At 52.9% G+C, this 12692-nt stretch overlaps 6 protein-coding genes across 6 annotated transcripts; 4 read left to right on the forward strand and 2 right to left on the reverse strand.

The window, feature by feature from the left end:
- Positions 1 to 359: 359 nt before the first annotated feature.
- Positions 360 to 1887, forward strand: ACET3X_005796 (uncharacterized protein; the record flags this gene model as incomplete). Its single annotated transcript, XM_069451937.1, has 2 exons — positions 360 to 364; positions 417 to 1887. The coding sequence occupies 2 exons, from the start codon at positions 360 to 362 to the stop codon at positions 1885 to 1887; spliced, it is 1476 nt and encodes a 491-aa protein (XP_069306156.1).
- Positions 1888 to 2561: 674 nt separating this feature from the next.
- ACET3X_005797 (uncharacterized protein) lies at positions 2562 to 3842 on the forward strand (the record flags this gene model as incomplete). The annotated part of the gene is made up of 3 exons (XM_069451938.1): positions 2562 to 2648; positions 2723 to 3715; positions 3768 to 3842. 3 exons carry the CDS (start codon positions 2562 to 2564, stop codon positions 3840 to 3842), a joined length of 1155 nt encoding a protein of 384 aa, XP_069306157.1.
- Positions 3843 to 4220: 378 nt separating this feature from the next.
- Positions 4221 to 6492, reverse strand: ACET3X_005798 (uncharacterized protein). Its single transcript, XM_069451940.1, has one exon. The coding sequence runs from the start codon at positions 6321 to 6323 to the stop codon at positions 5220 to 5222; it is 1104 nt and encodes a 367-aa protein (XP_069306158.1). The 5' UTR covers positions 6324 to 6492; the 3' UTR covers positions 4221 to 5219.
- A 312-nt stretch (positions 6493 to 6804) lies between these two features.
- Positions 6805 to 7536, forward strand: ACET3X_005799 (uncharacterized protein; the record flags this gene model as incomplete). The annotated part of the gene is made up of 3 exons (XM_069451941.1): positions 6805 to 7008; positions 7070 to 7188; positions 7242 to 7536. 3 exons carry the CDS (start codon positions 6805 to 6807, stop codon positions 7534 to 7536), a joined length of 618 nt encoding a protein of 205 aa, XP_069306159.1.
- Positions 7537 to 7644: 108 nt separating this feature from the next.
- Positions 7645 to 8763, reverse strand: ACET3X_005800 (uncharacterized protein; the record flags this gene model as incomplete). Its single annotated transcript, XM_069451942.1, has 1 exon — positions 7645 to 8763. The coding sequence occupies one exon, from the start codon at positions 8761 to 8763 to the stop codon at positions 7645 to 7647; it is 1119 nt and encodes a 372-aa protein (XP_069306160.1).
- A 297-nt stretch (positions 8764 to 9060) lies between these two features.
- ACET3X_005801 (uncharacterized protein) lies at positions 9061 to 10319 on the forward strand. The gene is made up of 2 exons (XM_069451943.1): positions 9061 to 9567; positions 9630 to 10319. Exons 1-2 carry the CDS (start codon positions 9216 to 9218, stop codon positions 10238 to 10240), a joined length of 963 nt encoding a protein of 320 aa, XP_069306161.1. The 5' UTR covers positions 9061 to 9215; the 3' UTR covers positions 10241 to 10319.
- The last annotated feature ends 2373 nt before the right edge of the window (positions 10320 to 12692 follow it).

Genomic DNA, 12692 nt, shown 5'->3' on the forward strand with positions numbered 1-12692 from the left:
TCGGTCATAGGTCATCGCCACAGTGTGCTTAACAATCACAAGGTAAGACAATACTATCTCTTAGCCAAGAGATGCTAAGATGTGTATAGCAGTTGCCGGCTGTTCCGCTACAAGCAAGGAAAGAGTAAGCCTCCGGCTCACATTTGGTAGTCCTGTAGTGTTACCATACTCTAGCTTCTAGTTTAGCAATGATCTGGTTCTACAGTAATCCAGACACGAACTAAAAAAGTGGCAAATTGTATTCTTAGGCGTGACTGAATAGCTATAAAGGAAGCGCTACCTCTTAATCTTTCCAGATATTCTGTCCATCAAGCCTACAATCCGCATCTCCTTCAACCTACAACTACTGCTATTGAACCATGAGGTAATTGCTTCTCTTTCTACCAAGGTCCATCTGTGGAAACTAAAGTGTACAGTCTGAAACTCTTCGAAAACGGTACCATCATCACTTGGGATGATGGGGTTCAAGACTTCAAGATCCTCCGCGGAGGATCCCTCCTCGTTGAAGGGAACCGAGTAAGCGCCATCTGGGAGAACAACACCCAGCCGCTCGATTGGGCGGCTGATGTTGAGCGAATCTCGATTGAAGGAAAGATTCTCTCGCCCGGTCTTATTGATTCTCACCGACATGGTTGGCAAGCCATCTTTCGTACCCTTGCACCCAATGCTCACCTGGGAGATTATCTGGAGCTCTATGGACCTTTTGGCGAGCCTATGAACCACCTCACTCCCGATGATCTCTACTGGAGTACTCTCGAGGGTTATTTTGAAAGCATTGACTCTGGCACTACTACCATTGTTGAGAACGCTCATCACAACTGGGATGAACAAAGCGCGCTAGCAGGGTGGAATGCTTCACTAGACAGCGGCGCCAGGGTTCACTGGGCTTACTCTATCGGAACGGGTCGAGACGCCAGCTACGATTTCAATACACAGATCGACTTATTTGAGAGGCTGCACGCCGAAGACCGCTGGCGCAATACTACTGCAGAGCTGGGCCTTAACTGGGAAGGATTCGGCACGAACGACACTGCCGCAATTGAGACGATTGTCAGTCTAGCCAAGAAGCTCAACGTTTCCGCCGTCCACGCCAACCATCTTGGTGACCCGATTTTTGGAAACAACAACAAACCGAGGCAACTCCTCGATGCTGGTATTCTGAACTCCGCTATCCCTGTGTTGATTACACACGGGACTTTCATCGACGACGAGGACATTGCACTCCTTCGGGAACATGACCAATATGTCATCATAACTCCGGAAAGCGAGATGCAGCATGGACACGGGCACACGCAGCAGCACACCTTCCTCGATCAGACTTCCCTGGGCGTCGACAACAACATCTTCTTTGGTACCTCGATGCAACAGCAAGGACGTCTCTGGCTACAGACAGTCCGAAAGACCATGTGGCAGGAAGCTCATGCTCTCGGCCGGGCCCGCAACACGACGGGCATGGAAGTCAGCCAGGCCTTCCATCTTATCACGCGATCCGGAGGACTTGCACTCAAGCGTCCAGACCTCGGCGTCATCAAGGTCGGCGCCATGGCTGACTTGACAGTCTGGAGCGGCGAGTCAGCGTCACTGCTAGGCTGGACCGACCCGATCGCTGCCATTGTTTTGCACAGCCAAGGTAGCGACGCCCAGCACGTCCTTGTTGACGGCGAGTGGCGGAAGTACGACGGAAAGCTTTTGAGCACCCGGAACGGTCAGACCTGGGAGACTGTCAAGAGAGAGTTCTTGATGCGTGCTAAGAGGGTACAAGCACTTTGGCCTACTCTTCCTCGTCCGTATCTCCCCGAGACCGAGAGGATGTTTGGATCGGGTGCGAACTTCATTTCTCTGCCCCAAGTCAATGTTACGAGAGAGCAATACCAGAAGCAGTTTTGATAGTCAGCTGGGCAGTTATGCAGCGAGCTGTTGCTCGGGTTAGCGCTGCATAGAAGGTAGAGGTAGAAGTTGATAGTAGTAGTCGCACTCGAGATGTCAAGATTGTACGTAACGTGCTCTACTATTGTATACTTAGTGTAGGTAGTATAAATTGAAAATTAGCTGTTTTCAGAGTACTATTTTTCCTAAACATAAGCAAGGTAGAATAAGAGGTATATAGGATAATACCTCGACTATGTTTTCAAGGCCTGTAGGGTTACGTAAGCCTCCTCTTTAGTGTTAGGAGCTGGTGCTAGTGCCACTCTGCTCTCTTACCCCATTGTCGTATTTGCGCTGGATTGGCGTGGTAGGAAGGGCGCTTCAGCGGAGCTGACGATGAATGAGGAGGAGATGCAGACGAGGGTACCGAGACCGAAGCCCGCTGTGCTGCATTAAGAGGCGGGTGCAACGAGCGGTTGTGTTGGTCTATTGTATCCTGGTCTTGGCGAGTGATCAAGTGCATGACGGAAGGGACCGGTTGGACGCACACAGACATCCCGCGGCCGGTGGAGCTCTGTTTTTCTGTATCCGAGCTTTGCGCAACCCTCCCGCCGCCGACGCTCCCACCCTGCCGACTTCGACAGCAAAAGTGTGTAGCTTCAATTGGACTGTAGCCACACTGCGAAACCCTCACCATGTTGGCTGCTCGTTCCTTCGCCGCCCCCGCGCGCCAATGCCTGCGCCAGGCCAACCGCGCACGATGGGCGCCCGCGCTTTCCCAGGTGAGCGAGCTTCTGGCGGGACAGGCGACGAGTCTTGCGCGACCGGGCACAGAATCATATTGACGACGGCACAGGTCTCCGCCCGCACATACGCCTCCGAGGTGGCCAAGTTCCACGGCACAAAGGGCAGCGACGGCAAGTACTCGGTCACGCTCATCGAAGGTGACGGTATCGGGCCCGAGATTGCGCAGTCGGTCAAGGACATCTACTCGGCCGCCAACGTGCCCATCAAGTGGGAGTCGGTCGACGTCACCCCGCGCCTGAACGAGGACGGCAAGACGGTCATCCCCGACGAGTCGATTGCCAGCGTCAAGAAGAACTTGGTCGCCCTCAAGGGCCCCCTCGCGACGCCCATTGGCAAGGGCCACGTCTCGCTCAACCTCACCCTGCGCCGCACCTTCAACCTCTTCGCCAACGTCCGTCCCTGCAGGTCCATCGCCGGCTACAAGACGCCCTACGACAACGTCGATACCGTCCTGATCCGTGAGAACACCGAGGGAGAGTACTCTGGCATTGAGCACATTGTCGTCGACGGCGTCGTGCAGAGCATCAAGCTCATCACCCGCGAGGCCTCGGAGCGCGTCCTGCGCTACGCCTTCCAGCACGCCCGCGACATTGGCAGAAAAAAGGTCCGCGCTGTGCACAAGGCCACCATCATGAAGATGTCCGACGGTCTCTTCCTCAGCACCGCTCGCGAGATTTCAAACGAGTTCCCCGACATTGAGTTTGACGCCGAGCTGCTCGACAACACGTGCTTGAAGATGGTCACCGACCCCGTCCCCTACAACGACAAGGTCCTCGTCATGCCCAACTTGTACGGAGACATTCTCTCCGACATGTGCGCTGGTCTCATCGGTGGTCTCGGTCTCACTCCCTCCGGCAACATTGGTGACAACTGCTCCATCTTCGAGGCCGTCCACGGTTCCGCGCCCGACATTGCTGGCAAGCAGCTCGCCAACCCCACCGCGCTTCTTCTCAGCTCCATCATGATGCTGCGACACATGGGCCTCACCCAGGAGGCCAGCAACATTGAGCAGGCCATCTTCAAGGTTCTCGCCGAGGGCAAGGTCAGTCGTCTCTCTTGTGGTGAAATGAGTACACATGCTAATCCTTCTGCAGACCATCACCGGTGACCTTGGTGGCAAGGCCAAGACCTTCGAGTACGCCGACGCTGTCATCAAGGCCCTGAAGTAGACCAGGTTATGGATTTGACGAGCATTGAAACGACCGAATGGTAGCGATTGCATACTGTGGATATGTACTAGTCCTTGTACTATAGCCGCCATTTAGCTAGATATACGCCGATACCTCTTGAACTTTGCACGTTATCATCAACACGTCAACTTGTGCCAGTGTCTGTGTCTGTGTCTGTGTGCCTTGCGATAGCATCTTCTAGTCTAAAAATTATACACAGCCATGGAACACCTAGATAAATAACATGGATGAGAAAATTATAGCTCTCTCCAGAAACATGGCAGGCACGTTGCATGTGCGTCCACAGACGCAACGCGAGCAAGTATTGCCGAGCAACTTCGCTTTGCCTTGAACATGGCCCCGTCGCAACGCCAATCTTCCCAATGCCACCCAAACCCCCCATCCGCCTCCCCACGAAACTTGCTGCTGCGCCAAAACAGCATGTGAAGCCCTCCCTACCGGTCAGACCGGCAAACCCAGTTCCGCGAGCCCCGCCGCGATCCCAATCCACCCCAGCATCACCGTCGAGCCCCGTCGCTCGTCCACCACCGCCGCCACAATGGCATGAGACCAGCCGTGCCCACACCGCCCGACGCTACATGAAATGGGGCACAAACGGCGTCGTGGTAGTCTGCGCCCTGCTCCTCTTCCGCGACCACTTTATCGAAATACAGCACGTCCGCGGCTCGTCCATGGCACCCACACTCAGTCCGGATGCGCACGAGACTGGCCGCGAAGACTACGTCATCGTGCGAGCATATCATGCTACAAGTAGCAGGAGCACGCCAGGAACAAGTGAGTCTTGGGGCTTAAACCGCGGCGACGTTGTGACGTTTTGGAAACCGCATAAACCGGGTGAGATGGGGATTAAACGCGTTGTCGCCTTGGAAGGGGATACGGTTTATCCTGCACGGGGGTATGCGCTTGATCCGGAGTCGTATGAAGCGAGGTTAAAGGGCGTGCCAGACGGGCTGGTGGATCATGATGAGGACAGTGTAGCGGCGAGAGACGGTCCGGAAGTGGGAAAGGTGGTTGTGCCATATGGCCATGTGTGGATTGAAGGGGATAACTGGAGGAAGAGCTTGGATAGCAACGACTTTGGGCCGATTAGCATGGGCTTGATTCAAGGCAAGGCGATAAAGGTTTGGAGGAACTGGTGGGGGTTGAGGGACGTGGGCGATGAGAGGGATAAGCGGGACAAGGCGATGAGAAGTAGGGTTGTCGAGGGACGGCCTGAGGTGCCTGCGACGTTTTTGGATTAAGAACCAATATACTCTGTGCAGCATCTGAAGATCTGGCGCTCAAGTGTTTTCATCTGTGTTGGTGGTGGGTATGTACACATATCTTATTCCGCCCAATCCTTCATGCTGACACCACTCAGCCGCTCTTGAAGAGTGTCTCAATCTCCGCACACACGGCATCTGTGACGCCCTTGGTGTTCTCACTCCCACCAAGATCTTTCGTCTTGACTCCTCTTGCGGTTACATTCTCAACCGCCTTCATAAGCCCATCCGCTGCCTTGTCCTCACCCACCCACCGCACCATCTCGGCAGCGCTCCAAAAAGCGCCTACTGGGTTCGCAATGCCCTTGCCGGCAATATCTGGCGCAGAGCCATGAATGGGTTCAAACATGCTCGGGTTCTTTCTTGTAGGGTCGAGGTTAGACGATGGCGCGATACCAATCGACCCACTCAGCGCGGCAGCAAGATCAGACAGGATATCTGCATGTAAGTTGGTAGCAACGATGGTGTCCAGAGTAGAGGGATGTAGCGTCATGCGCACAGTCATGGCATCCACGAGCATCTTGTCAATCTCAACATCTCGATAGTCCTTTGCGACCTCGTAGAAGACCTTATCCCAGAGAACCATGCCGTGTCTCTGTGCATTGCTCTTGGTCACCATGGTCAACTTCTTGCGTGGCCGCGAGCGTGCCGTCTCAAACGCATATCGCATGACACGCTCGATGCCGACGCGTGTGAAGATGCTCACTTCGGTGGCAACGGTGTGCGGGCTGTCCTCATGGGAGGTGCCGCCTTGGCCAGAGTACTCGCCCTCGCTGTTTTCGCGGATAATGATCCAGTCAAGGTCTTCGGTCTTGCAATTGGACAAAGGAGATGTGGTTCCGGGGAGGATGCGTGTAGGCCTTACATTGACGTATTGGTTTAGGGATTTGCGAATCGGCAAGATGAGTGACCAGAGAGAGATGTGGTCGGGAACATTGGGCCAGCCCACTGCGCCAAAGTAAATGGCATCATAGGCTTTCAACTGCTCTAATCCGTCCGGCGGCATATACCATCCTCGCTCAAGATAGTTTTTGCTGCTCCAGTCGAACGTGGTAAAGTCAAACTCAAAGCCGCCAATGGTCTTGGCGAGAACGTTGAGGACCTGGACGGCGGCTTCTGTTATGTCGACTCCGATTCCGTCGCCTGGAATGCAGGCTATGCGGTGTATATTTGCTACCGAGTGGATGTGTGATGGCATCTTAGTGGTTGTCGTTGCTCGTAGGTTTCGGGGATAGCCAGGGGCAAGGGTCAGAAGGTCCGACCAACGTTATCGTGGGTCCGATTGATGGTTCTTCAGGAGCAAGACGACTGTCGCAAGCTCGATGGTCTTATACCACAAGCAGGTCGTGGCCAGCGGACATTCTTTCTCCGCGCAGGACATGGTATGTGCGGGCCTAAGTCTACGTTCCGACGTCGCTCCCAAGACATTGTCCAAGTGCAACGAGCTGAGGTGGCGGCCTGCATGTTCCCCTCGTCGAGACCCTGAGCGTCGCCGCCTTCCCCGCGCTAGCTTACTGCAGCCGCATGCCCCACCAGAGCCACGCGTGTTGAACGCACCAGAGCTCTCACCGCTTGGGCCGAGACGACGCTCCTCTAATACAAACGTCTTCCGCCTCTCTCACACATTTTCAGACCTCAATTGCTTTTTTCACGCCACTACACATTCTACATAGTCCACCATGGCCGCTGCATACCCCCCTGGCGGAACCTTCTTCCAAACCCTCAACAAGAGCTTCGCAGACGTCCCTGTCGACGAGTCCAAGGACAATGCCATCTCGACGACCGAGTTCCTCGAGGCTGCTGAGAGCACCACGACTCTCTTCGATGTCTTGGGCTCTGTCGCTTTCAAGCCCGTCAAGGGTGACATGAGCGGCAACATCAAGGTACGTCGAGGCTGCGAGCTTCAAGTGATGCCGCAGCGACTGTGATGCTAACACGGCACAGAAAATCCGCGACAGGCAGCTTGCTGCACCAGCCCAGTCAGAGACGCTCCAAGAGCTGTGCCTGAACGAGCTCAAGGAGAAGAAGCACACTGCCACCGAAGGTCTCCTGTGGCTGACCCGGTAAGTCATCCTCCTCGCTCTCCAACATCACGCCACTAACAAGCGCGTCACAGTGGCCTCGACTTCACTGCTCAGGGCCTCCGTCACAACATCTCCAACCCTTCCAAGGAGCTCGCCGACTCCTTCCGCGATGCCTACGGCAACACCCTCAAGCCCCACCACTCCTTCATGGTCAAGCCCGTCTTCAGCGCTGCCATGAGCGCTACACCCTACCGCAAGGACTTCTACAGCAAGCTTGGCGAGGATGAAAGCAAGGTCCAGACTGAGCTGGAGCAGTGGCTCGCCGCGTTGGAGAAGCTCCTCGCTATCTTGAACACGTTTTTGGCAAAGAAGGAGGCCAAGTGGTAGAGCAAACCAAGGCAGCTACTAGCATGCCGTACTACATGAATGATGAGCATGAGCAGCTACAATATGCTGTATGATACAACCTCTGCTTCCTTTAGCCGTGATGCCCCCCTACTTCTTCCTTTCAAACACAAAAAGTGCCTCGTCTTTGCCCGCAAAACTCGGCAACGGCATCCTCAGTGTCAATTCAAACGCCTTGAGGTTCTTCTCCACCCACTCATCCACAATCACATCCTGAAACCCAGTGAACCCGTTCCCATTCTGCGTTCCCGCAACGACTATCCTGTCACCCTGGAAAGCTTTGAGCAACGGACCCGTGAAACCACCTGTCGCTTGCGGATAGACGAGTAACAACACACAACCTTTGCCACCATCGTTCTTCTTCAGATACTCCTTGCCATCTGTGATGATGGTGTCTTTGATCCACGAGACACGGTACTCGCTGATCTGGTTATCGATGGCGCGTACATCGAGTGGCTTCGAGGCCCCAATGTGAGCGATTGGGAAGTTGCGTAACATGTATGTCCAATACCCGTTTCCACTGCCAATGTCCAAGATCGGGAGCACATCTTCTTTGGCTGGTTTGGCTGGCTGAGCGAGCTTGGCTAGGACATGCAGGGCAGCGTACGAGGGCACCACGCACCCAAAGTGATGGTAAAAGATTGGCAGAATGTGATGAGATATCCGGGTGTATGTAGTCGACGGTAGAGGACCAGCCCACTCTAATTCCTCACACGAGTACTTCCAGAGATCCAGATAAGGGTTCTTGTGCTGTCGAGCTGGTTTCTTGGGATCTCTTTTCGAAGGGATTAGGTTGGTGGACTTGTTGAAAAAGCGGTCGCTGAGGTGGTTTCCTATGCTTTTCCGGAGCGTGTCGGCTTTTGCTGATTTGGCAAAGTTATTTAGCGCTGTGGGGAGGTTGTTTTGAGCGGAGAAGAGGGAGGTGTAGGCTTGGATTTCTTCTGGGGAGGGATGGGGCGGTTCGATGGGCTTTCCATCATTGTCATGATACCATCCATGCAGCCCTTGACTTCTCTTTGCGTCGATCGCTCTTTGTGTCAAATGCAGTGTGGTCTCTGCTTGTGCCCGATAGACATATTTGTCTGTAGGTGGGATGCCAAACGACTCCCCTATGCATTGCGCTAGGACTTTTCCACTGCAAGATGGAGAGTACTTTTCTTCGGACCAATCCTCGAAGAACGCATCTGGGTCAAAGTTCTGCAACGCCATGATGGTAGCGCCGGCTCGGGATCAACGACGTTCGCACTTGCCCAAGCACAAAAACGAGTAAAATTAGTATCCTGCTACATTAGCTCCTTCTCGTACCTGCACGCCGACTCCAGAAGCAGTGAATAAGCAATATGCAAATCGCAATGACCTGCAGCAAGTGCACTCTGACCGGACATGTTCCGCGGCGCCTTTTCGGTAAGCGTCCAATGAGGTCTAGCTGATGAAGAATCGGGGCGATTTCGTCATCCATCAATAATCAGCTTAGCGTCTTCGCCCTTCCCCACAACTCATCTGCTAGCAGCATTACATCGCCTTAGTCACTCATTGCAAATGCTATGCGCGATGCAAATGGAGCTTCGCCATGATGCGCATCATGCGCAAACTGATCCTTCACTTACTGACAGATATAAAGAGCTCCAGACACATCCAGTGCCAAAAAATCCTTTTTCCTGATGTCAGACACAACAATTGAACATCGCTCTACCACAGCACATACATCTTACTCAACCACTACCAAAGCACTTACTGTAATTGTCGGGCTCTTCGCAATCACCCTGGCGTTCTCAAGCACTCTTCGTAGCATCTTCTTTCTTGTTGCTGCGAAATCTACCACACGCGCAATGTCGACCGCGACTTCGATGAACATCACCAAGCGCCCCTGGTCGCAACGCGGACATGCCGATCACGATTGGCTGTACACATACCACACGTTCTCCTTCGCATCGTACTACGATCCCAGACATGAGAGCTTCGGTCCGCTCAGAGTGATCAACGAGGACAGGGTGAAAGCGGGCACTGGTTTCGGTTCGTACATAGCGCCTCTCCTACTGGTTCACATCCACGATCATTACTGACAAATAAACCAGGAACCCACAGTCACGCCGAATTCCTCATCTTCAGCTACATTGTCAACGGCGTCCTCGAACACAAAGACAGCATGGGAAACCTCGAGAACCTGAAGCGTGGCGAAGTCCAGTTCACCTCCGCCGGCACAGGCATCCGCCATTCCGAATACAACCGTAACCGCGACTCCGAAGTCCACTTCCTCCAAATATGGGCTAAGCCGAACAAGAGAGGTCTGAAGCCACACTACGAGACGAAGAAGTTCACCGACGAGGAGAAGACTGACAAACTGGTCCGGATAATGGAATACACCGATCGCCTAGACCAGAGCAAGGGCGCCATCGGGCTACAGGCCGACCTCAGCATGGACGCGTCGATTCTCTCGCCGGGCAAGAAGGTCGTACACGAGGTCGTCGCTGAGGGGCCGAGGAAGCTCTACGCACATGTCGTCATGGGCGGGCGGTCGCAGCCCAAGCAGGGTGGAGCACAGATCAAGATTGGAGATACAGTGTTGGGAGAAGGCGATGGCGCGTACATCAACGGAGTCCAAGGGCCAAACAAGGTTGAGATTGAGAGTGTGGGCGACAAGCCCGCAGAGTTCATTTTCTTCGACATGGGACCTGAGGATGTGTAGATAGGCAGATGGTTTAGTCCTTATGGCTAACTTTTTCATGGCATAGTAATTATAAATACGACGCAATTTACTACTTAGTGTCTCATGCTGTCCATCCGAAATATTCTTCATCAGTCATGGGTGGAGGATGTCCAAATATCTTGATCCTCAACTTCTCCTGACAGCCACCCAGCACCCGATTATTTCGCCAACCGAATAGGTCTGATCCAATCGATGTCGCTAACGGGACAGTAGGTACTTTGGCGACGCTGCAGGTGACTATAACCATGTACAACCCGAGCTTTAGGCTGCGCTGAGGTTTAATTGTCATGACTTTTCGACGCAGACAGTAAAATCTGCTTGGGCGATGATGGTGCGAGAGGATTACTACAAATGGAGTTCTCGATGATGGAGCTGATCGGAGTACATAGTGTACACCCGATTGTTTAATGCCTCGTGTTACCTTGCAAGCAATACTCAAGCGTTGCTCACACTTACAAGTCAGGTACAATCTGTCCGTCGACCATCTCGTTTCCAGGCAAACGCTGGAACCCACTTCCACAGCGCACGATGCGAACACAGCCGCTTGCTGGCCTTCCGTCTTCAGCTGGCCGCCAGCATGCAACAAACAGATTCACCAATCAAGCCTAGTGCACCAGACATCTAGGACCAGTACCAACGAGATCGCTTTCCCCATCGTTGTAATGGGCTACTGATACATTTTGACACAAGCTCTGGCGACGCCATGTTTCTTCTACTGGGAGGTCTGTACTACATCCGTAAATATCGCATGTGGTTGAGATTATAGATTATGCCTGCCCTGCTTGGCAGTAAGGTACGTGAATGCCGGTTGCTTCCAACGTCGACTTGACTTGCGCAAAGCTAATACGATAAGATTGTCAACTACTACATATGCCATGTACAGCTTACTATCCCTTTCATATGCACGGAGCAGGCTGCTGTTCGCGATTCCAGCAGAAGCAATCTAAGCGCACGCCCAATAGCCTTACGGTTTCCTCGCCCACACTTGGTTCACTATATCTTGCTTCTTTGCGCGTCCGGCCGCTCCGTAAGAGGGGGTTCCAAACTCGGACTCTGAGTCGCTGTGGAAGTCTTTGAGATCTCTCAACCGGCCTGCAGCACTTGTGCCGCTCCATGGACGCAGAGCACGAGAGTGAGGATGATATTCGGAACTGAAGGGTGAGTCGCTGTTGTCGGTTTGGACACTATAAATAGAGCTCGCAGGATATGCAGGTCCAGGTACCGTAAGAACTTTCGGTTCGGGACGGGTTGAAGGCCCAGCACCCGCTTGAGCGGTTTCAGACTGACTGCTAATAGCTCTGGTTTGCAGATCGTGCTCTTCGTCTCTCTTGTGAGACATGTGGAGGTGCACGAATACCCGGAGAGTTACTATGATTTGGACGATCAGGACGACGAGTGTGACTAGGCAGATGACCGCTATGCTTTCGATCTCCATTTCGTAACCGTTGCAAGCTCAGACTTAGACTTACTGATGGGATTGTAGCATATATTGCAAGGAGTATCACTGTGGACATACGTACAGGTTACGCGCTGCTATGATGGTGTTGACAGCGGATTAGCAAACGCAAAACGAGACGTTGAGAAGGGAAATCATTTCAGATTGACAGGACAATTTGCGACAAGACTCAATGTCCAGCTCACAAGAGTACTCGCGATGGCGGGTGAGATAATCGTCACTCATCCGCTCTCCTCCCGAACCTCTTAGTCCGCACCGCTATCACCTATGCACCATTATATCGATCTTATCCTCACACCGTATCAATTCCACCCTCGTTCTTCTCCTTCTACGCGTAATACTTCACTCCAGGATGCACATTTTCCGCCGTCTGCGATGGTCTTGGTTTCGTGGTCCTAAAATCGTAATATAAGCCTGACTGGGGATCTGTTCTCTTGGGCCCACCATGGTAGTTGCGCATTCTGATTTTCAGGCGTCGAAGCCACTCCTTGAAAAGTATCCATCGCAAGATCAGTGGTACCGGTTCGTTTGCCATGGTCGACAGTATCTCTTTTGCTATTAAGCTTGACAGTGTGGATCCGGCTTTCGAAAGCGGCACAGAAGGTGGAAAGTAGAGAGACGTACAAAAGCTAGGGCAAGTGTGAGAAAATTTGAAATATGTGAAAGCAGTAGTGAAGTCAGTGGTAACTGTCATGGGCTGTGATGGACAATAACGTACGTATGTGAACCTTTACGCAACTTGATTTGTTGTTCAGTCCTATCTTGAAGCACAATCACGGTCAACAGAAAAAGACAGAGATCGTTACGGACAAGCATGACATTCCACGTGTGCAAGTAGCTTGTACAAATTTACTATCCGCTACAACTACTCTGCACTAGACACGCAATCTTTCCCTATACTCACGATTACGACTCGGAGCTTGCTTGTCAGGTTAGTAGAAGCGATCGCTTTGTCGTAAGAATACTCCAGTACTA

The sequence above is a fragment of the Alternaria dauci genome, chromosome 5 (genome assembly GCF_042100115.1).
Source record: "Alternaria dauci strain A2016 chromosome 5, whole genome shotgun sequence".
Taxonomy (NCBI): Eukaryota; Fungi; Ascomycota; class Dothideomycetes; order Pleosporales; family Pleosporaceae; genus Alternaria; species Alternaria dauci.

Bases quoted from the DNA above. Each gene is read 5' to 3' on its own strand.
- ACET3X_005798 (XM_069451940.1), bottom strand. From the start codon at position 6,323: ATGCCATCACACATCCACTCGGTAGCAAATATACACCGCATAGCCTGC.
- ACET3X_005801 (XM_069451943.1), top strand. From the start codon at position 9,216: ATGTCAGACACAACAATTGAACATCGCTCTACCACAGCACATACATCT. The intron at 9,568-9,629 runs GTTCGTACATAG...CAAATAAACCAG, and splicing joins GAAAGCGGGCACTGGTTTCG to GAACCCACAGTCACGCCGAA.